At 33.6% G+C, this 23452-nt stretch overlaps 2 protein-coding genes and 1 long non-coding RNA gene across 5 annotated transcripts; all 3 read left to right on the forward strand.

Annotated features, from left to right (window-relative positions):
* The first annotated feature begins 688 nt into the window (after window positions 1-688).
* Window positions 689-5564, forward strand: LOC113727676 (uncharacterized). Of its 2 annotated transcripts, XR_011839607.1 has the most exons (3): window positions 689-3317; window positions 3976-4031; window positions 4927-5564. It is a non-coding gene; the product is annotated as an uncharacterized lncRNA (long non-coding RNA). The 2 variants fall into 2 exon arrangements; XR_011839606.1 differs by having other exon boundaries at window positions 3976-5564.
* Window positions 5565-9390: 3826 nt separating this feature from the next.
* On the forward strand, window positions 9391-15666 carry LOC113727677 (uncharacterized). The gene is made up of 7 exons (XM_027251961.2): window positions 9391-10124; window positions 12406-12524; window positions 12615-12680; window positions 12791-12988; window positions 13611-13729; window positions 14664-14769; window positions 14936-15666. The coding sequence occupies exons 1-7, from the start codon at window positions 9656-9658 to the stop codon at window positions 15533-15535; spliced, it is 1677 nt and encodes a 558-aa protein (XP_027107762.2). The 5' UTR covers window positions 9391-9655; the 3' UTR covers window positions 15536-15666.
* Window positions 15667-16794: 1128 nt separating this feature from the next.
* Window positions 16795-23327, forward strand: LOC113727678 (F-actin-capping protein subunit alpha-like). Of its 2 annotated transcripts, none has more exons than XR_003457871.2 (10): window positions 16795-17053; window positions 17170-17285; window positions 18234-18323; window positions 19151-19215; window positions 19907-20068; window positions 21196-21274; window positions 21433-21527; window positions 22290-22364; window positions 22453-22488; window positions 22864-22968. XR_003457871.2 is itself a non-coding variant. In XM_027251962.2 (10 exons), exons 1-10 carry the CDS (start codon window positions 16930-16932, stop codon window positions 22969-22971), a joined length of 933 nt encoding a protein of 310 aa, XP_027107763.1. In that variant the 5' UTR covers window positions 16795-16929; the 3' UTR covers window positions 22972-23327. The 2 variants fall into 2 exon arrangements, 1 of the variants encoding a protein (XP_027107763.1); XM_027251962.2 differs by having other exon boundaries at window positions 21433-21510; window positions 22864-23327.
* Window positions 23328-23452: the final 125 nt, after the last annotated feature.

Genomic DNA, 23452 nt, shown 5'->3' on the forward strand with positions numbered 1-23452 from the left:
ACACCTGATTTCATGTTGCAGAAATTGCTACTCACTCACATGGTGTTTGTACTTCAAAGGAGGAAAATTAGGAGCAGGTGAACTGTTTTGCCTACACTTGCCGTAGTTTCCTCTTTCTCTAATATCAAATTAACCCATTTCATGTTGCAAGAATTGATTTCATGTTAACCCATTTCTCTTTCTATTGATTTCATGTTGCAAGAATTGTGGGGCAGTCACATGATAATTATACTTCAAATGAGGGAAATTGGGAACTTTTTGTTAGATTAGGTATGACATTCTATTCTCATTAGTTTTCCATTCAGCCTTACGATTATGATGAGAAATATCTTTTCAGATGTGATTTTTCCCTTGTTCCAGTTATGATAAAAAAAAATAGGTTTCCTATTCATTTAGCCTGTAAATTTTCCAGTGAATTATGAAATCAAAAAATAAAATAGAGGTATTTATCAGTGCATGGTGCTGGCTCCTCTGTCTTATGAACTGCAAGAAGAAGTGTCTTGATCTTTACACCTTCTTTGGAGTCTCTTTGGTGAGAAAAAGTCTTTCCCTTTTTTTTGTGAAATTTTTCCCGTATGAGTAATACACGAATTAATAAATTCTAATATACACATATGCTTCAATTGATAGGTTCTTTCTGCTATGATTCATATCATCAGTCAAGGAATCCTTTAATTTGAAGGTCAGCTTGTTGTCTTTCTTGAATCTATGAGCAGTTTTTCTTCATTTATTTGACTATATTTTCAAAAGTGAAATTTTAGTGTTCCCTTTTCTTTGTAGTAGTTTTTCTTCAGTTTCTGCTTCATTTATTTTAAGTTTGCTGGTGCTATTTGTTTTGTGTGATCCTTTATGAAACAAATAGTTTTTATTTAAGTAGGTAATTGTGTTAATATTTTCTCAATCCAATTGTGTTGCTGCAATCCATTCACCTGAAAAAACAAGTAAAAATGAAGATATGAACCCAGCTCCCAGTTCAATAATCCTTATTTTGAAATTTGGTGAATTCTTGAATATATATTATTAGTGGCATACCTACAAAAAAGAAAGATCCATTTGCTAATATGAGTATGGCCAACTGAACTGTCCTATTGGTTTGCTTATGATCAATGTTCTATCAAACAGCCAAATTGCTATATATACTAGAAAAAAGATTATAACAATGGACAACAATAACATATTTTGTGAGCCAAAATCATTAGCACAATATATTTTGTGAGACAAACTTTTGCTTGTGCTGATTTTGGGGCTGTGACTGCTATGCTAAAGTTATTATTACATGACAAGTTTATTTTTAACTAATTTCAATCTCCTGCTATTGGTGCTTTTGTCTTTAATTACAATATACATATCTAAAATATGTGACCTGTTGTTGTTCTAAATAAGGAATAAGAGTGATTATCTATTTTTTAGATAACTTTAAGGCCAATGCAGAGAGGTTGTTATTGGCAAAGCTTGTTTAGTCATCTAAGTGATTATTGGTTAAACAACTTAAGACTTTGTACCTCTTGTTTCTAATTGATTATCTAGTGTGTGCCTTGTTTGCTATTTCATTTAGTCTAGACTTGTCTAGGGCAATGAAACACTTGATGGTTACCTCTTAAGGATATTGTATACAGAGCATCCTTCGGCTGTTATTCATTATAGCCCTTTTAGGCAAAACTCGTTCACTCCTTTATATGACTATCAGTTAAGCAACTTAGGTTATTGTGCCTGTTTTATCCCAAGTTGCATGTAATATGCTTGTTGTTTTGTCTAATCTAGACACAACCTTAGGAGAATGAAAAACCTGATGATTACTTTTTAAAAACGGAGATTTGAATGGTGGTACTTGTTGTAGTCTAGCCAAAAGCTGGGCTCCAAAGGCATCAAATGTAATAAACATTTCTAAAGGAAAATAAAGGTTATTAACTTGGTATTCGGATCAGTTGTGGTTTTAGGTGTCCGCTAATATCCTATTAAAATTACTTTGTTTTGTTTATAGTGCATCATTGCTCTTGCTGTGTTTGCCTCTAAAGTTCGAATTATGTATGCACCTATTTTGTTGCTTTTCTTTGCCCTTTTTTGTTCATGTTCTTTCCCTGATATTTCTTTTTCCTTGTGTTTTGTTACTTGGATAATCTACACTTCATCTTAGACGTAGAGCTTTGTACGCACAGAGCAAATAAATCTTTTTGGTAAATATAGGAGAAAATTTGAGTATCACAACAATTAAAATTTGCTATGAAAAGAAATTCCGTTTATAAAGTTAGTCCTGTATTCATCATGATTTGGACAAAGATTTTGAACCAATACTATGTGTCCGAAAAAAAAAGACATAATAAGTACACTACATTGATGTTAGCTGCATACTTGATTGGTAATTTATAATTTTAAGAATGTTATTTCACAAACATTACTGTTAATCTTATCTTATATGAAAATATATGACAACAGATTATATGGGGCCTAGGTTGTGCTTAGCACAGCCGATAACCTCCTAGTCTTACATATATAGAAAGACTTGAGATTTTTACTCACAGGTTTAGCCACGTAGCGGAATGAAGGGGGGAGAAAAATTTTCTCCCGTTTATGCCCTGAGAATATTGTTTAGTTCTCCGAATAGTGTATCACTGGTGAGGTCATTTTTGTCTTGTTACATAAAATTACTATCTTGCCCAGAGAAAAATAACTAGCCCCAAAATAGTAACTAACTGTTGAGGGCTATTTTTGACTTTTTATTAATAATCTTTTGCTTTATTTCTCAGTCTTTTCCCATCTCTTGCCCTCTTTTTTTAGACCAAAGAAAGCGGTAGTTGGCATTAGCTCTGTTGTTCTCCACTTTTTCTTTGTCTCCGTTATGAAAGATAAGAAATCAAAAAGCCAAACAAAATTATGGAAATGCACCGATGTGGCTGGAAAGCAAAACACTCCCTTTGCATTTTATTTTACAACTTTAGCCTATCATCTTTTGTTTTCTTCTTCATCTCTCTCTCTCTCTCTCTCTCTCTCTCTCTCTCTCTCTCTCTCTCTCTTTTTGTTTCCCGTTTCTTAATTTTCCTTTCAGCTTTCTTTTCTCCCACAAAGAATCAATTATGGCTGCCCATCCATATCCCAACTGTGGGATTGTTCCACAAAAGATGATAATCCTCTTTTCCTTTTCATTGTTTCCGTTTCTTGGACTATTCTTCTCTTCGGTGGAAAAAGAGAAGTAGAGAAGCAGCTGAATAGCTTTTAGAAACAGTGGCCAAGAAATGGGTTGTCCGCCTGCTTCCTCCAACAATTGGTCAACAATTTCAGGATTGGCTTAGCTAAATTACGGCTGCTCATCGGATTTTTTCGTTAGTCCTTATCTATTCCTTTTTATTCCCCAGTCATTCTTTTCCTCTTGCTTTGTCTCTTTTTTTTTTTTCTGTTTTTCGTTCTTTACTTTCCCCCTCCTGTTGTTTACAGATCACTCAGTCAATAATTTCATGATTTTCTTCTCTAAATTATGGCAATCCATCCAAGTTTTTTTACATCTGTACTCTTTATTATTATACCCAACCATGAGAATGTGGTTTGTCCTTTTGTATTCATTTTCATTTCTTGCCCGGTTGAGAACTTACCCAGACTCAAATATATATATATATATATCTCTGACAACTTATCAAGTTTGCATCTTTATCTGCTCTATTCATAATGGCTAATACTATTGCTAGAGATATAGGTTTGTCCTTCTGTTTTCCTGATATTGTTGACCAATTGCCAAATTATCAAGAATGAAGGAAAGCTTGTGCCTTTATATTAGAAACAGAAGTACTGGTCACAAAAAACTACACCCTTCTTCTACTTTGTTCTCTGCAACCTTTCGTGCTGAAAATAACTACTACTTTTCTTTGTCTAATTTATTCCCCTGCCAGTATTTAAGAGATTGGATAATCTGTCTACTTTTTATTTTAGTTACCAAATTTCTTCAAGAATCAAGAGGTTAATTGCAGTTTGAAACAATTGGTGCAGAAAAACTTCTGATTTAGCTTCCACGGATTTCTAGCAAGTAGTTGCTTCAATTTCAGGTCACTCTCTTTAGTCCTTCAATTTCTTGCTTTTTCTTTTCCTGTTAAGAATATGGTACAAGTAATTACCAATTAAGGGTTGTCACCATTTATTGAATACAGATAATCAAGCTAAAACAAGTTAAATTCTCAACCTAAAGTTTAAACTAAAGTTCCAACCTTATGTAAAAGCATAGAAATCAGGTTTTGCCCCACATTAAAGGTATTATGCATAGAAATCAGGTAGGCAATAGAAGAAACAAAACTTAAAATAGATAATCCTAATATTGAGTTTCTAGGATTTGTTGTAGCTAGCTTAGAAGTGTAGAATATTAATTCCTCAAAGCTATTTGTAAAGGCAACGTTCTTGGTTCCACAGAACTATCAAATGTTAAAACCACAATATGTTGGCTGTTTTATGCATTCACATAATTTGAATGTAGTGAGTGATGCATAATCTCTTCTATGAATACTATTACACCCAATTAAAGATTACAGAATCTGTGACAGTTTCTCTAAATCCGAGTATCTATAAAGCTGGAACATTAAAAAAATGAGGTTTTCTTGATGAAATATGTTTGCTCACTAACTTTGAACCATACACCCTCGTATTTGCACTAAAAAATGCACAAACCTAATGAAGTCAGATTGTTTGGTAAGAAACGATACTATGTTCTTTTGTAGCTTAAATGACTGTAGTTTTTAGATTGTAAGTTCATTTGGTTTCACTTATTAACTGAATATGGCTGAAAATAATTGCACCTTTGCAATCTTTCCTACTAAAACTAATTACTCCTTTCTTTTTGTTTTATTTTTTCCTCTGTCAGTATTAATATTATTAGATAGTTTGCATAGTTTTGCGTTGACTGATAGCATTCTTCTACATCCAATTTACATTTCCAACTCCGTTCACCAGTTCAGCATATTTGGGGTTGATGGATTCATGCTAAGGAATTGCTTTACTTCAAGGTCATTTCTTCTGTTCCTTGACTGCATAGATTTAGTTATCATATTATGCATGGTGCATTGATGGAGAACAAAACAGTACTCAGGCCTAATATTGCTTTCATTTTCTTACGACTACTTTCATTGAGATGAAAAGATAAAGGAATGCAAGTAAAAGTTTTAGTTTAGTAGATGAGTGGTTTAATGAATGCTACAATACTCAGGTTTCACTAAAAGGGAGCCCACATATCTCTCACAAAATAGTACAATCTCAAGAGCTATCAACAAATTTCCCCCTTTCTCTCTTTATGGGGACAACCATTCTACTAAAAGCAATTTGTGTTCTTTGTTCTCTGTTTTATAGATGGCTAGCTGCCATGGAAGCAATCATTCTACTGAAAGTAATTTTTACATTTTCTTCTCTGTTGTACAACTGTTCCTTTTCTTTCATGTAAAAAATAACATTATAAGCAGAAGGTGAATATATGTAATCCCCAGAAACTGGTATCTTCATTGTAAAGGTGTATGAATTTTGTGCTTTTTAAATGGAAAGGATATTATGTAATTTCATTTAAGAAGTAAGGTTCTACCTTTGCTTCTTTATTCTTACTCTTGTTGATTAAACATTTACAAATGCAACATAGTATAGGATCTTTTGAACATTTACAGATGCAACATAGACTACGTAGTATAGGATATTTTGATTTTCATTAGAGAGATGCTACTGCTAGAAAGCAATAATTTACGCACTTAATATTTTCCACATCTTGCCAGTAAACGTATTTGGCATGCTATGTTTACAACTTGATGACCAATGATGCAAGCAATCCACAAAAGTTTTTTAATTATACCACAAAATCACTGAACTTAATAAAATTTTCTACAATAATCTCTAATATCAGATTTCTTTTCAGCTAAAACTTTAATCTTCTAGCCTAAAAATCCTTTTAAAAAATTTTTAAACTTAAAAAAAAAAAAGAATAGCAAATAATAACAGTATTTAGGTTGGTATTTCAATTAATAAAAATAAAAAAATAATGTTCATATCTAATATTGTTAGGACCAACATTTCTTCAATTTTAATAGGTAGGCATGAGCTATGGTAAACACCTTATTACATTAGATACATCTACATAAGAATTGTCACTACTTACAATTTAGGTGCTCTAAATTATATTTTCTACACAATAGGTTGGGAATTGGTTGTGCTATTGGATTTAGATGAATAATTATTTAATCTGATGAGAATTTTGAACCTTTTCAAATGGGTAATTTATTTCTAATTTAGAATAAGAATTAGATACAATTGTGCCCAAGTTTAAAAATAAGAGTGGCAAAGAATTTTTCAATATTTGTTACACAATAGATTGGGCATCGGCTATGCAAGGCACAGCCAGAACCATTCTAGTATATATATATATATATATATACATATTTAAAAAAATGCTGGCAGCCCGCAGCATCATGAAATAGTAAAAAAAAAAGGTGTTTGTCTGCTACAAGTCTTTTAAAAATTTTAACTACAGTAACCTCAAAAAAAATTTTAAAATTTTTAAACTATACATTTCAAAATATTCAAAAATCTACACATTTCAAAAATTTTTTAAAAACTTCTATAGTAAGTTACAGTAAAATTTTAGACAAACTCCCAAAGAACTCACATTCCAAACAGGTTTCACCAAAACTTTATTCTTGCCTATATAAACAGGCGGTGAGCATTTTTAATGGAGTAAATAAAGTCATTTATGAGTATTTTTGTTAACAAAAAGTGCAAAAGTGTAGTTTATCTCCTATAGATTTTTTGTGAAATTTTTTGGGCTGTACAATAACTTGTTTAATTCTGCCATGATAACTTGTTTTCTTTTACTTGGCTTGCTGCAAGTTTCTGATCACTTGACCAAGCCAGAGCCAGAAAAAGGCAGGCAAGCTAAATTACAATTTTTCTTATCAATTTCTCTACTACTTCTACCATGATCAAATAATGTAGAAAATAGGAATTGGCGTTTAAGCAAATTAGTTTCTAATATCTTTTCTCTTTAAAATGTTCTGATTCATTTGACCAGGTTAGAGTCAGATAAAATACAATACCAGGCATTCACCAAGCTATAGGTTCTTTTTTGTTTGATCATTTTTCTGTTTACTTTTACGATCATATTTTCATTTGTTGGAAGTAGAAGGGTGAACATAACGGTGTATCACATGGGATTTTTAAAATATTCATGAAAATATCTAAAAGTCACATATGGAAGTGTATAAAATATAAGAATAAAGGGATTGAATAACATAAATTTAGAAAAATTAACATGATTAAGGTCATGTTTGATAATCCAACTCAATATTTAAAATTAATGGGTTCAAATTTTAATATGTTTATATGTGTTTGATAGTGAAAAATAGAACGTTATTAGTTAAGTAGATTTGAATTATTTAGGCAAAATTTACTTAAAATAATGGGTAATAAGCTATTCACTTATTACCTAATACAGAGTACCCACGAATGTTAAAATTTTAGTACTTAATAATTCGGTAATTTAGCATATTCAGGTTTGAGTTTTTATCAAACTCTCGTTTTTATAATTTTTTAAAAGTCTAAAAAGTTGTTAGCTAAAAAGAAATCTTGTTTAAGAGTTGCAACAATGAGATCAACTTCTAAAACATGCAATTACAATGAGCACATTTATTCAACAAAAGCTTTTTTAAATATCTTTTTAATTGTATCACATACACAGACTAAAATTGAATAATTATATCTCAATAATCAATTTATCACTATTTAACACCAAATTAGATAAAGATTAGATTTATACCTGTAATCTATCTAATAATATTTAAACATGATCATTTGGTGTTTGATTAACTTTTACAATTACTCTTGAAAATTCTACAGAAACCAAACTAGAATGGTCTAGTGGACCGGGCCAGGGTTGGTTTTGTCTTTCAGCCCATTTTAATGAGTAAAACCAGCCAGCAAAATCCAGTGGGTCCTCTGTCCACATTACATCAACACGTGTCCCACTGGCCCACAAAGATATTTTTATTAGGGATAATTGCAGAAACCTCCCCTGAGATTTCTGACATTTGCACTGACCACCCCTATGGTTTAAAACATTACACTGACCTCCCCTGAGGTTACTAATCTTTTACAAATTCAGTCCAAACGATTAAAATATTGTTTTAGGGAGTGAAATTAGAATTTTTTACCAAATTTGTCCTTTGTACTACATGCCCAATGAATGACAAAGTATTATAAATTAATTAACAATTAATAAACTTTAAGGAGAATAATTTATAGGTAAATACATATTATCTATTTAAAGTACCGCCTTTTTATGGGTATTTTACTTTCAAACATTTAATTTAATACAAATATTTACGCTCAAATACAGATTTGTATTTACTTTCAAATATTTAATTTTTGTTAAATACAAAAACTACCAATCTCTCTCCCGTAAAAATATTAATATAACACATTTTTAATTTTAGTTACAAATATTTATCTATTTAATATAAATTAAATGATTCAAAATAAAATGCCATAAAGAGCCAAACTTTACTCATGTAATGGATGAAAGTCATAAAGAATTAATACTTTATGGGCCATTTCTTTCTTTTTTAAAAAAAATATTTAATTTATATTAAATAAATAACCAACCGATTTCCTTTTTGCAATAATATTACTGTAACACTTTTTGAATTTTACTTACAAACATTGATATATTTATCATAAATTAAATGTTTGAAAGTAAAATACCCGTAAAAAACCAGTATTTTAACTGAATAATGCATGTTTGCCCATAAAGAGTCGATAACTATTTAAAGTATCGGTTCTTTACGGGTATTTCACTTTCAAATATTTAATTTAATACAAATATTTACACTCAAATACAGATTTGTATTTACTTTCAAATATTTAATTTTTGTTAAATACAAAACCTACCAATCTCTCTTTCGTAAAAATATTAATATAACACTTTTTCAATTTTAGTTACAAATATTTATATATTTAACATAAATTAAATGAATAAAATGCACATAAAGAACGAATACTTTACTCATGTAATGGATGAAAGTCATAAAAAATTAATACTTTATTGGTCATTTCTTTTAAAAAAAATTTAATTTTTATTAAATAAATAACCTACCGATTTTCTTTTTGCAAGAATATTACTGTAACACTTTTTAAATTTTACTTACAAATATTGATATATTTATCATAAATTAAATGTTTGAAAGTAAAATACCTGTAAAAAGCCGGTATTTTAAATGAGTAATGCAAGTTTGCCCCATAAATTATACTCCTTAAAGTTTATTAATTGTTAATTGATTTATGGTACTCTATCATTCATTGAACATGTAGCACAAAGGGCAAATCTGGTACAAAATTCTAATTACACTCTCTAAAATAATATTTTAATCGTTTGGACTAAATTTGCAAAGGATTAGTAACCTCAGGAGAGATCAGTGTAATTTTTCAAACTACAGAGGAGATCATTATAAATATTAGAAACCTCAGGGGAGGCTTCTGCAATTATCCATCAGGGATCAATACGAATGTCATAGAATTTTGTATTGACATCTCTTGTGGCTTAAAAAATTACACTAACCTCCCCTGTGATTTAAAAAATTACACTTACTTCATGGAGGTTTCTGCAATTATCCCTAATAATAAAACAATCACATTATCCACTTAGACGTGCGCAATGAGCACCCTGCGGACGTTAGCAACAAGTCAACAACCCTACCTTACTATATATAGTGAGTCCCTTTCTTCTCCACTGCTACACTCGCGCTGCCGCCCACTCCTGTTTTTCAATAATGGGAAAAAAGTAGTTTTTATTCCATTGCACAAATTTAAAAAAAAATTAAGATTAAGAATTTTCGTGTGTGAGTGCGTGAGAGAGAGAGAGAGAGAGAGAGAGTTGAGGATGGTTGTGGAGCGGTGGGTTGAAACGGCCGTCGGCGATGTGTTGAAGGACGGCGCTCGGATGCTACAGATTAAGTTGAAAAACCGGTTCAGAGTCGCCGTCGATCACCATCGGAGAATGGCGGGGTTCTACTCCACCGACGGCGATGGATACTTCTCGTCGACAATGCAGCGGTTGATTCAGCGATTCAGCGAGTTCCGTAGGGATTCTCTGCCTTCGTCCACTATGTTCTACCGCAAACGAGGTTAATCTCTTATAATAGTACTCTTTTCCTTCCTTTTTCCTTTTTTTTTTTTTTTTAAGTATACGCTGTTTTGACGTTATAAATAATATCTACATCTTTTTGTGCATTTTCTGGTTAGTTTTTAATTTAATGCTATTGAGTTTTGTTATGGATGGTGGTGAGGTGGACTTTTTCTTACATTAGGAGTTCCAGGAGTTGATTAAGATCGAGCTGCTTATAATTTGTATTCATGATCGCTAATGAAGTTTGGGACTTGGCTGTCGTAAAATTGGTGATTGTTTTTTGAAGTCTGAATTTTATGGAATGTAAGTTGTTGAAGCGTGCATTTTTGACTCATTGAAATATGGATATTAATTGAGGATTTGGTTGAATTTTTTGCATGGCAGTATCCCTTTTGGAGAAATGTGTTGATAGCTTATAAGTGGACAAAAATAAGTTAGAAGGATGAGAAATCATACTCCATAGATACCCAGGAAGAAACGCGAAAGTTCATGTTGAAGTCTAGCTATTTACACTAATCTGGGATAAAGACTTGATCAGGGAGTAAACTAGCCCAAGACTTGAAATTTAACAGGATGGGAAAAGGCCAAATTGTTTCGGCTTAATGAACCGGAATCTTCGTGCAAATTTAATATGGATGCTCACTAACTCCTAGTGTCATTAAATGATTTATTCTTCTCATCATTATCTGTAAATGCTCTGAACAGGACAACTTATTCAATTAGATCAAGATTGTAGGTAATGATTAAACTTTAAGTATTGAAATTCAGATCTTCAATTTTATTGAAGTTTTCCTGAAGTTTTCTTTTCTCTACTTTCTTTGTAAGAACCTGTATGTGGAAAAAGTCCTAGGTTTTCCCTTAGTATTGGAAAACAAAGCTTAAACTTTCCAGTATGAATTAAACCTTGATGCATATTTCTTGTGCTTCCACTTTCGTCAAATAGGATTCGGAATTTATGGTTGACACTCTGGATTTGATTCGTGACTAGTTATTTATTGCAACATAACAATATAAGAATGACATGGAGGAAGTATCTTGATGTAATTTCATGTTATGGAATTGAGAAATGATGAACTTGGAATCTTCAGTTCTAGTGAGCAATTAATTTTTCAGACCTATTGTTTCTCAATTTTTTTTAGGGGGTGAAAGGGGTAGCAGAAAGATCTAGTATGGCAGAGTCGACATTGTGATCCTAACTTGTTTCTCTAATTGCTTTGGAAAATAACCATACAGATTCTACAATAATTGGGATTGAAGTTCTGTTCATTTATCTGAAAGAGATGTCAATTCGTGTTTTTTTTTCTTTAAACAATGTCCTTTTCATCCCGAAGAGGAAATGATATAAAAAAAACTTGGTTAACTTTATTGATTTGTAACTCATATGTGTGTGAAACGGCAAGCCATTTTACCAAATAGTTGTATGAGTTGCTTGATTTCAAAGATATTTGATGAAAGCAACTTGTAAAATGAACTACATTTCACTTGAGTCTTGCTAAATAGTAAAATGAAAAACAGACAAGTAGCATTCTCACTATACCTGCAAAGGACATTATGCTTTATATTTCTGGGAGCTGATGCTCATTTCTGGGTGAAGATGACAATACCCTGAGATTTAAAAGTAGTTAGATTTAAAAGTAACTACTTTTGAAAATTTTCCTTTTTTTTTTGAGATTTTATTTGCATTTTTACAGTCATTGGATCAAATATTGGTGGATCATATTAAAAGTCAGTACTGAAATAATTTTATCATTGAGCTGTATACCTCTGGCCTTCTGCAAAGCAAATTTATTTTATCATCTCCAGACCTAGTTGATTAAACAAACTGAGACAAAAATATTGGAGATAGACTTAATTATTCCAGGAAATCAACTCTGTCTTCAAAGGGAATTGTTTCCTTCTGTCTGTCTATTTTTTATCTTAAGGGTTAAATTGTAGATAGAGTCGTTCTGCGCTGTATGGAATCATCTTCTTTTAGAGCTGATTTTCCACATAAGATGATTTGCTTATGTACAGAGAGGAGTTTTTGCTTCTCAATTCTACTACTCTTCCCTCTATCCTCATCTTTTTGTACATGTACTCCGTGTCTCCTTAAGAAACTATTTCTAAGAAGAGGGGATGTGGTAGAGTACGTAGGGATGGGAAGCAGGCATGAATCATAGCTGGCAGTTTATCAACTAACTCCACTAGCTAATGTGATCTGAAAGTTATTTAGAGACTTTGAGAAAGTTTTTTCTAGTTGTATTAGTTGGATTTATAATATGTGAACTTTATAATTGCAGTTAGTAAAGACATTGATCTCGAAGCAGATTCAGTCCTGACCCGAGTGCTTCAGGCTGTGGCTGTTCCTGTTTTTGGAAATGTTTGTCATGTTTTCATGCATGGCCTGAATCGAGTGCAGGTATGAAAATTTTTTCTGGTGATACAATTTAATATTCTCTCTCTCTGTGTTTTTGGCATGTTACAAACAATTAAATGACTTGCATCACAGATATATGGTGCAGAAAAACTTCACCAGGCTGTATTAGGTAGACCAGAAAATAAGCCCTTAGTTACAGTAAGTACACCAATTCATAGTTGTATTTTAGTAATATCAATTGGTTTACATTTTCCCTTGCCCATAAAAATAATCATCTGATTGCGCTAAGCTGTTTAAATCATTTGTAGGTTAGCAACCATGTTGCTGCCGTAGATGACCCCTTTGTTCTTGCTGCCTTACTTCCTCGAAATGTTCTGTTAGATGCTCATAACTTGAGGTGGACACTTTGTGCAACTGATCGATGCTTTCGTAACCCTTTGACATCTGCATTCTTTAAATATGTGAAAGTGCTTCCAGTTTCTCGTGGTGATGGTATTTATCAGAAGGTACTTCATTGTTTGAACTTACAACTTTTTTAAAGATATTATGTATACATGGTATCATATTTTCATCTCCACTTTTCAGACTTCATTTCTTTAAGGTGTAAAACTATGTGCTTAGTGAGCTTGTGCTAAGGAAGCAGATATTTTGTTTAATTATCCAAACTCTGTGTAGCTGTCAAGTTTTCAGATGCTTTAATTTGGGCTCAATTGAGGGTGCTCTCGTTTTTAAACTGTGGCTGATATTAAAGCTGGTGCAGCTTCTCCTAAGGACCTTTAATTCTTTGTAATTTTCATTTGCCTGTTCTGGTCTCAAGATGCTAATTTTGTCAACTAATCTGTAATAAAAATAGGTTAATTTAAAATTATTTCGGCATTCTTTTAATGCCTCGCTTTCAATTCGAACTTGTGAAAATAGTTTTCTCTTCCCCCTGTATTCGACCATTTGTCACTTCATAGGTCAAGCAATTGAACATGGTGAACATTTGTCAGTTGTGTAGCTTGTAGCGTACATGCAACTGTTTTTACTTCACGGCTTAATAGCTTGAATGTCATCTATCTCTGCAAATTTCTCTACAATCTGATCATTTCAAAGTTGGCTTAATTTCTTCTTCATAACTTGATTCAGGGAATGGATGTTGCTATATCCAAATTGAATCGTGGTGAGTGGGTTCACATATTCCCCGAAGGCAGCCGTTCTCGAGATGGAGGGAAAACCATAGGTCCTATTAAGAGAGGTGTCGGCAGGTGAGAAATGTCTTAAGCAATCTTGTTCGTGAATGAAATTCATCCCCTTTTAAAAGGTTAAAGAATTGTGGTTTATTCCTATATGCTTTTTGGTACATGGTTTGCTGATTCAAGCCTAGTGACTTTCCCCCCGCCCCCAACACAAAAAAAACCATTGTTTTCCTGTTGGAGGGTGGCCTCGGGGGGGGGGGGGGGGCTGGGCTAAGTTACTGAGGGAAATTGGCAAAACAATTGTTCTTTTATTTAGATGTTGCTTCTTGATTATGGCATGAGATTGACTGAGCAAGGTGGACAAGATTGTATTGCAACATGATGTCTGTCTTTTCTTTAATGTCTCAATTATTGTGACATTGTGAGGATTTGAAATTGTGCAAATTATCTAAATGACTTTTGATATGATAGTGATAACTTCTTACAGTACCATATTTGTCCCCGTTTCTGCAAACGAGATGAGCTGTGAAACTATTCACATAAGCTTTTATAGCTTGAATAAGCTGTCAAAAAAAGTCTCTATGCTGCAATTGGTTCTACTTGCTTTTGCAGTAAGAACTAAAAGCTGTTACCAGGCTAGAAAATGCATCAGGTGATATGTCTTGTATATATTTTTCAATCTGGCCTGTAAGTAGATATGTGTTATGATCTGTTTAGAACTAAGTACTGCAGCTCAGAGTGAACCAAGAGCTCAATAACTTGAGAGGAACGCAATCTAGTTTAGACACCATGACAAAGTATTTTGAGTAGGTTCTTTTTTATACGCATCTGTTACGGTTATTATGCTTGATGGAGGGGATGGGTGTCTAGTTATCTGATATGGTAGTTTATAGTTGACATTGCATTTGTTTTGCTTAATGTTGCACCCTGGATTTTTCATGCTTTGTGCCAAATTTATCCTATTGACTGGATCATGTCTGCACTTTGACAATAACTGTAACAGGTTGATCTTAGATGCTGACAATGTACCAATAGTTCTCCCATTTGTGCACACTGGCATGCAAGATATAATGCCAATAGGAGCCAAGCTTCCCAGGATTGGTAAGACGGTAAGTACTTTTTTGTTTCACCAAGTGGTGCTATTTATTTTGGAAAGTTGTGATAGTTTCAAAGCATCATCTTGAGCTTTCTGTTTTCGGATGGTCAATTTTGGAACACTCATCCGATAAGCTATCTTTCTGTGATCTGGCCTGATCGATCGATCATAAACTACAGGTTACTGTACTTATCGGTGACCCCATTCAATTTGATGATATACTCAATTTGGAAGAAAACCAGAATATGTCCAGAGGGAAGCTGTATGATGCCGTGATTGCTAGAATACGCGATCGACTGCAGAGGTTAAAAGCTCAAGTTGAAAGATTAGTAGTGATTGAACAATCACTTCAACTTCAGAATTACCCTACAAAGGTCACCGAACAATCAGCTGGAATTTTGCGCCAGGTTGATTGGGGTTCGCCTGGCAAGGAAACTTATACACGACTTGAAGACTATCTATCCCCGAGGAAAAATTTAACAACTGAAAAAGTAGAAGTAGACCAAACCCAGTTACAAGAAAGAAGTTTACAGAGTCGGAATTCTAGAATGTGTTTGCTCTGGGAAGGTGGAATTGGCTCTAGGAATCAGTGTTACATGGAATCCACCGAGTTAATGGGTTTTGCAGCTAGAGGTTTATTAATGAATAATACTCCTCGGGTTAATGACTGCTTTGTTGATATTCAAGGAGTTAATCCATTGAAGGCTTTGAATGACTTCAGGAAATCAATGTATGAAAGCTACTATAGTCCAGTTTTTGCTGACAACTGTGTAATTTAAGGTTAAAATAGATTTTTTTTTTTTTTTTAAAACCAATTTTCTGTTTTCTTATCTTGTCCTACCCAATTGGAGTCATTAGCACCTGGAGTAGATTGATTTCGGGGAAACAACCAATAAACCTTTATTAAAGATATGGTCTGTCTAACTGGTACTGTTTTGGCATTCGTTAAAATACATTTTATGTGTTAAATTTTTAAAAATATAAGATTAATTTTAAAAAAAGTATACAAATATAAAAAGAATAATTAGAAAAAGTGTATAATGTAAAAGAAAGTAATAATTGTTAATATATATATATATATATATATATATATATATATATAATTTAGGTATGATAAGGAGCGCTTAGGCACTATTAGAAAGATCCTTCAAGCTGTATCTGAAATTTGAACCTTTACCCTGTGAGTAGGAGCACATGACATGACTAAAAGGCACAAAGCAGGGGTCTCATTTGCATCTTCTGTATGATCATCGGGAATCAAACTATTTGGATATGAAGTTATATGCCAAAATTTTTTTGATTGTATCATGATGCACTTCTTAATTGTTGTTTTATATTTTAATCACTTTTTAAAAATCTCACATACATTATTTATTGTTCCGAAAATCATTTTCAAATAACTCTTGTGCAAACATGCAGTATTTGTCATTTCTAAATTCTAGTTCTCATAGTGGACGATTTCAAATGGTCTCCACACCAACCATTTGAGTCCAAAGAAGTGTGATTAGTTAAAGCAGAAATGGTGCTTGAGAATTAGCCAAAATAACCGAAATAATAATAATAATAATTCAATTTCTGCCGGCCCCAACGGCGTATCGGAGCATTGTATTCCGGTTTTGTCTGTTAATTTTTGCTACGCGAAATATCTAAACTTGACAGTTATTAATCGAGTTGATTTGGAATAAAAATAAATCAAAAAACGCAATGATATTAATCTGAAAATTATCTTATCAATATATTTCCTCTTTGTAAGATTTGAAATTTCCAATGTATTATCATCAGGGTGATTAACAAGATTATATTTAATTGTTAATATTTGCTAGAATTCAATTTTTTTTTTTAAAACGAATGAGTTTCGATACATGATATGTAACTTATATTTAAACCGGAAATAAAGTGCAGGGTAAAAAGAATGAATTCAGAAAAAAAAAATTAATTCACAAAATTAAAATTACTGTGATACTTACCTATTTACAGCAAAAGTGGAGATAAAAAAAAAAAAATCACATTTCCATTTAAAATGAGAAACAAAACGGAAACCGTAACCCCACGGCACGGTACAGATCATCACAAAATATTAGAATCTGGTAATAAATTCGGGATCTGCACACACAGTGGAAGGTGTGACTGTGTGTGAAAATTTACTACCCGGAAAAAAAAAAAAGAAACAAAAATGTCAGACGACGATGAAGAAACGAGTACGCAGCCGGAAGAGCTGAGTCACAAGCAAAAACTAGAAATTGCAAAATGGTTCCTCATCAATTCTCCCCCTGGCGAAATCCAATACGTAGCCAAAGGTATGTTTATTTATTTTGGGTACAATAATCTAATCGCCTAACAACTTTGTGATTTTTTTTTTTGGGGGAATTTTTGTTGACAATTATCATGTTTGGGGGGGGGCCGCCGGCTGCAGATGTTAAAGCGGTTTTGAAAGATGAAAATGTATATGAAGCAGCGGCAGCGGAGGCATTTCCTCTGTACAACAAATCTCACATGATTTGCCTACAACTTCCTGACCGAAGTGGCGATGTAATTTTCGCTTCCTTCCTTTTCCAATGCCGTTTTCTATTTTGTTTTGAATTTTTTTTCCGGCCAGTATTGTGTTGGATTTCTAGGCTGAATCATTTTTTGGACTGCTGAAATAAATGCTTCTATAATTTATGCACAGTTATTGGCATGCGAGTTTAATAATTCTCTTTCTATTGAAGCCCTGCAAGTTTATAAGAATTTTACCTTTAAATGCATACTTCTTAATTTGCCATTGCATTTGTAAGTTTTCTTAATTTAACTTGAACCTCTCCAAGAAACTGACAATCCGCATTTAATTAATTCTTACCGGGCAGCTGGTGGATAAACCCCACTTATAAACATAAGGTTATAGCCTTCTTTAGGAAGAGATAGTCAGTGCATCCTGTGTACCCTGTCTTGATGGAGCAGCAACCCGATTATGAGTAAAGAGATAGGTTTTATATATCCGCTGCCTGATAATTTTTAGCCGAGTTTTAGGAGCTTTATCGGTCAGTATACTTGGAGGAGGAGGAGCTTAATTGGTTAGCTAAACACTGGACTTCCAGTTCTCACGTTGATCAGTTCAAAAGGCTGGTTTTTGCTGCTATGGCACGTGAATTGTGCAGAGCTAGGGATGGAGGTGTTTTTTAGTGTAGGCATGTTTCTGCTGGTAGTGTATTTCTGCTATCGTGGAGAGCGTGGTTTATGTTGTGCTTGCCTGGGGGAACTTTCCTACAACTAGAGAGACATTTGCATGGGCAGTTGATCTTGTTAGAAGTTTTTGTTTATTTAGGTTCCTTAATTTTTGAAATGTATGGTGTTAGGTTCATGTGATTAGTACTCCTGTATATAAAAATCAAATTTTTTTTCCTTTAGGAAGGATTTATTGTTGCTAAAATTTGGAATTGCTTGTAGTGTTGTACATGAAGTATTGAGTGTTTTAATTTTCCTTTGATGTTATATGTACAGGTGATGGTGACATCGTTTAGTGAGATTACTGAAGATGAATATCTTGATCCTAGGACTGCGCAAGTGGCTGTGGTTAACCATGTTAAGCAAGTAATTTGCTCTTTATCATCCAGTTCATTATGGATTTGAATTATTCTCTGCTCTTCCTTTGGATTAATTTATGGTTTGTTTTCTTTTCGTGATGAAATGCATAATGATCAAGAAGCACCACTAGAGGATGAAAGAGTTGGTCTAGTAGCAAACACTTGTGCTTTTTACCAGTCAAATTTGCTATTTCCATACACGTAGTATAAAGTTTTTTTTTTTCCATTTATCAGCCCAACTGGTATTGACTTTTTGAAAAAAAAAAATTTTGGCTATATGTGCCCGTGATTTTGCCCCATCAAGCTGAAAAAGCAAGCAATAAAGTTAAGATGCTGACGAGGTGGAAGCAAGGGTACCTGTTTGGTTTGTCTTGAACTAATGGGAAGGTCCAATAGAATATGCTTTCTGAGGCTTTTTATATTGTTTAGAGATGCAATGTAGCCTTGATGTCAATAAGGGAATTCTATTACAGCTATTCACTCGTCCCCCCTCAGCTACAAGACTGAGTAAATTGCTCTTCATTTCCTCATTCCAGGGATCATTAAGTGGGATTGCATTAGGCTTTGTAGGTTTTGCTAAGTGAACTCTGTCGATTGAAAAACTTAGTGTGTTAGAGCCCTAATTTTGCTAATTTGGTAAGGTGTCTGTTTATTTTGTACTGCCTTGAGTCTTGGAGTCTGTAAATGAGATACCTGAATATGTCTTGACAATGAACTTAGGCTTTTCTACTGCTGTTTCCTTTCAGCAGGTGTACCTTAGTTTTTCACTTTTTTGAGAAATGAGCTTATTGGCTTGTGGATTCTTATATATGACAAAGTGCACTGCTTATTCAGTCTTGCACAGAAGTTAGACCGGCAAGTGATGAAGAACTTCCATCTGCATATGTAGAGGAATATCGGTATGTTTTTGGATCTCTTTTTGGTAAAAAAACTTCATGCTAATTTTTTTCTAAGAGCATGTTACATTGGTTTAGGTGCTTGTAAGTGCTTCTATATAGGACAGTTTACCACCTCAAATGTTCTTGAAGTTTATTTAGGAGGGTTGAACTTATTATTTGGCTATCATCTGCAGGATTGAAGTAGTTGGTTCGTTTTTTAAAATACCCTAGAGGCTTGGAAAAACTTTTGCGTTACATATGTTTAATAGAAACACAAATGAGGGTTCTCTGTAATGATTAAGCAGGCATATAAGTACGAGGACTAATTGCTTAAAGTTTGTTTGTGTTTACCTAAGTGAGTAATAGCATATGGAGGATGTGAGGGACATATAGCATTCTCAAACATTGATTTATTTGGAGGTTAACATTTCATTATATGTTGAGCAACAGTGAAAGCTGCATTATAGTTACCTAGTAGCATAAATGTTCTTCTATTGGTCTATTCTCCGAAGACCCTAACTCTTGAGCATCTGTGTTAATTGTGGTGCATTTTGTCAGTGTACACACTGTTTTGGTTATATGACTGCAATGAGCCAATTATTTTCAGCTCAGTCACAGAATTTTGATATTACTTCATGAAGTGCTGTTCTTTTTCTAAGTTACTGCTTTCCACGATTTCTAACATGTTCCTTTTGATGGTGTTACTTTTCAGGTGCGCGGTGGATGCAGAAATTAGCAAGTATGTTGGCGAAGCTTATCCGAAAGGTGTATGCTCAGTCTACTCTTCCAAAGGAAAGCATGTGGAAGAACCTGGATCTAATTTTGAGCTTGTTGTGGTGATTTTAGCTTCTAGACATAGTCCTCAAAATTTCTGGTATGCCAAGGCTGATTTCTCGGAATTAAGTAAGGAACTTTGAAATGGTTAAGGAAACTACCAATTAGAAGCTAATGCTTGTCTTTTGCTAGACAAAAACCAAAAATAGCTGTGTCATTCCAAATTTGAACTTGAGACTCCATCAAGGCATTTTAGTTTACTTTCCTATGTATTTTATGTGTTGCATAGTCTCGTCATTGTGGGGTATCCCAAACCTTTAATTTGCTATTTCTTATGAAATCTTGCAAGTGAGGCTACACTTTTGTGGTATTACTTCAAGAAAAAATTTAATTACGCTTTCCTATGCCATGGAATGATGGAAGTTTGGAAAGAAATTAATTACTGGTGAATTGCAATCTTTTCTGCATGTTTTATCATGAGTTGCTCCAAAGTTTCAAAGAAAAGTATCACTACTTTTATTTGCATTTGAGCTTGGCAAAAGGAAGGTTCTGCAAAATTGTTTCAATGTCCTATATAGGCTTGAACATCTGCTATCATATGTGCATAATTATTGTGGTAAAAGATATCTATAATTTCTGAAATTATTGTGGTAAAAGATATCAAAATTGTTTCAATGGAGTTGATTCTCTCTCTCTCTCGTCCCTCACCTCCCCCTCCAACAAAAAAAAAAACCTTAAACTGTCTGTGCATGGAATTCCAAGATAAAACAGTGGGAGGGGAATGCATAAATACAGAAAGTCTTGATCATCTTCAAGCCTCACTTTTCTGTTAAGAACTTGATGTCTGTGCCGGGTTTTCCATATAATATGCACCTTGAGTGCTACAAGCATCCTATATGGTCGAATGCATTTGGGAAGGAATTTATAACTTGATATTGGTGTATGATTTCAGTCTGAAAGTGGAGAGTTTTGTTACCCTACTTTCAGTCTAAAAATGGACAATTGTACAATAAATTGTGTGAAAGACAAGGCCATGGTTGCCAACACTCTTTATTGATGACAACATTGTGAAAATTTAAGAACTTATAAAATGAAATCTTGATGCTGAGACCTAGGAGTTGTTGCATTCACCAGATATGGTTAGCTATAATTAAGAGGAGTAAGATACAGCATTCTTCTATTTATGTTTTGCTGCTTAAATAGTTGTCTCGTTGTGTAATGGTGCAGCAATGGAAGTTGGCGGTCAATATGGAATGTTGTGTTTGAGGATGAGCTACAAATTGTGGAACTGAGAGGCAGAATGGAGGTGTGATTTGTTATTTTGTATTATGAGTGTCCAGTAAGATTTCTTTTGTTGAAGTTTTCTCCTTGTTTTACCTTGTACTGTTTACTATCCAAGATTAAGTATACTCATGCTGAGAAAGACGTGTGTAATGTGGTAACATTTTATGTTTTCCTGTTAAGGTAGGGGCCCACTATTTTGAAGAGGGAAATGTCCAATTAGATGCAAAACATGAATGCAAGGATTCAACTGCATTTCAGGTCAAGAGTATGCTAATGTTTGTCCTGAAATTTCTTTATTATATCTAGTATAATTGTTGCATGTTTTAAATCTTCTTCTCTGTACATTTTGTTCTGGAATGGAATTATGTTTCTTTCTTTAGTTCACAAATCATGAACACTTCTATAGCTTATTCGGTGTTGCAGAATGGTACCTGAGATATAGATTCATAAGCAAAGTTTGGATGTCTAACATGATCACGTGTCTTGGATAGCTTTCTGTGACACTTAAAAGAATATGGGATAATAACTTCAGCAACCTTCTAAACTTTCTGGTAAAGTAAAATTCATTCGAGTGGTTTAGACTCGACATTTTTGGTGAATCGAAATCTTTTTAGGGGTTCAGAATTCTGGACTCTCTCTCAAATGAATTATGCGCTAATATGGGTTGTAAAAGATCTGATTCCAACAGTTATCTTCAATCATTATACTGGATATAGCTGCCTATTTCTTTTACGTATGACAAATGCTTTTTTTTTTTTTTTTAACGAGTTGCAATAACACTTCTGGAAGAAGAACTTTGGAGTCTGATAGGGCACTATAACAAGATATTATATACGTGTTGTGGAGGATTCTGAAGGTTAAGAGCAACTGTTGGTGTGATACTTTTATGTGTTTATTTATCTATTTAATCATGTATTTAGTTTATGTAGGGGAGCGTTGAGACTTTGGGTTTGGCTTATGGGGCTTTGAAAGTTCTGAATGATTGAAAAAACAGATTATTTGAATCTCTATCTGACATGTATGTTACATATCTTCAGTCGCCTGATGATTGTGCTGCTTCTGTGATGAATATAATTCGCCATCATGAGACGGAGTACCTAAATTCTCTTCAGGTTTGGTACTCCTCCAAATCTTAATTTCTGATTTTTTTTCGTAGTGTTTGCACTTGGTAGTTTATGACTGACATTTGTTTATTGACAGAAATCTTATTTGAATCTGCCTGATACAACTTTCAAGGTAAATCTAGGCTCTCATTTGGTCTGGGATCATCTTCATGAAATGAAGTTTCTGGTGGATCTGGTTTCTCTTTATGCCTATTATGTGAATTTTATTCTATGCTCAGTAGTGTAGTGACATTTTGATAACTTGCTCTGCTGGTATTTGTTGTAAGCCTTAAGAGGACCTGTGTCTGTCAATTGTTCTGCCTGTCAGTTCTTGCACCACTATGTTTCTAACCATTTATATGTGATGCTTTTGAGATGGAGTGTTGGTCTAATTCTACCAGCAAGTGTAGGGGTTATATATGCTAGTAATATGTTTCACCCTCAATTCGCATGCTGATTTATAGATGTTCACAAGGTTTCTTCTGCTTTCCTTTGCCTGCTGCTGCAGGACCTTCGAAGAAAGCTTCCAGTTACTCGGACACTATTCCCGTGGCACAACACTATGCAGTTCAGCTTGACCAGAGATATATCAAAAGAACTTGGCATTGGAAAATAGGATACGGTATAATCAGCATCTATTTTTGAGATTTCATCCAGCAGTGTTTTTGCTCTGCGTATGTAGATCCAAAAATTTTCGTCCGAGACTGCATACAACATTCTTTGTTCCGTTTTTACAACCTTCTAAAAATTTGAGATTATTGTGAGGATTTAAGGAAAGGGTGCGGGGGCAGAAATGCTGAAGAGCTAAATACAGTTATAGTTCCTTGAGCTGCAATGCAAATGCTGGAACCAGTCTGTTCTTCTTCCTGCAAAATCATCTTTGTCACATGGTGCTCGTAAATTTTTCTGCTTGTGTCTGATCGTACCTAATTCCAAATGATGATGGGCATCTTGTTGCCTCGAGTTTGTTTATGTTTTTTCTTCTGTGATGTGATGGAAGTGAAAATGGAACCATCTCTCATTTCTAGTTCTTTTTTTTCTCACGGATGTGGTGAGAAAAGAGAGGGCTAAGAAAGAAAGTGAAATCTTTCTGGCAT

Source organism: Coffea arabica, chromosome 2c, assembly GCF_036785885.1.
Source record: "Coffea arabica cultivar ET-39 chromosome 2c, Coffea Arabica ET-39 HiFi, whole genome shotgun sequence".
NCBI lineage: Eukaryota > Viridiplantae > Streptophyta > Magnoliopsida > Gentianales > Rubiaceae > Coffea > Coffea arabica.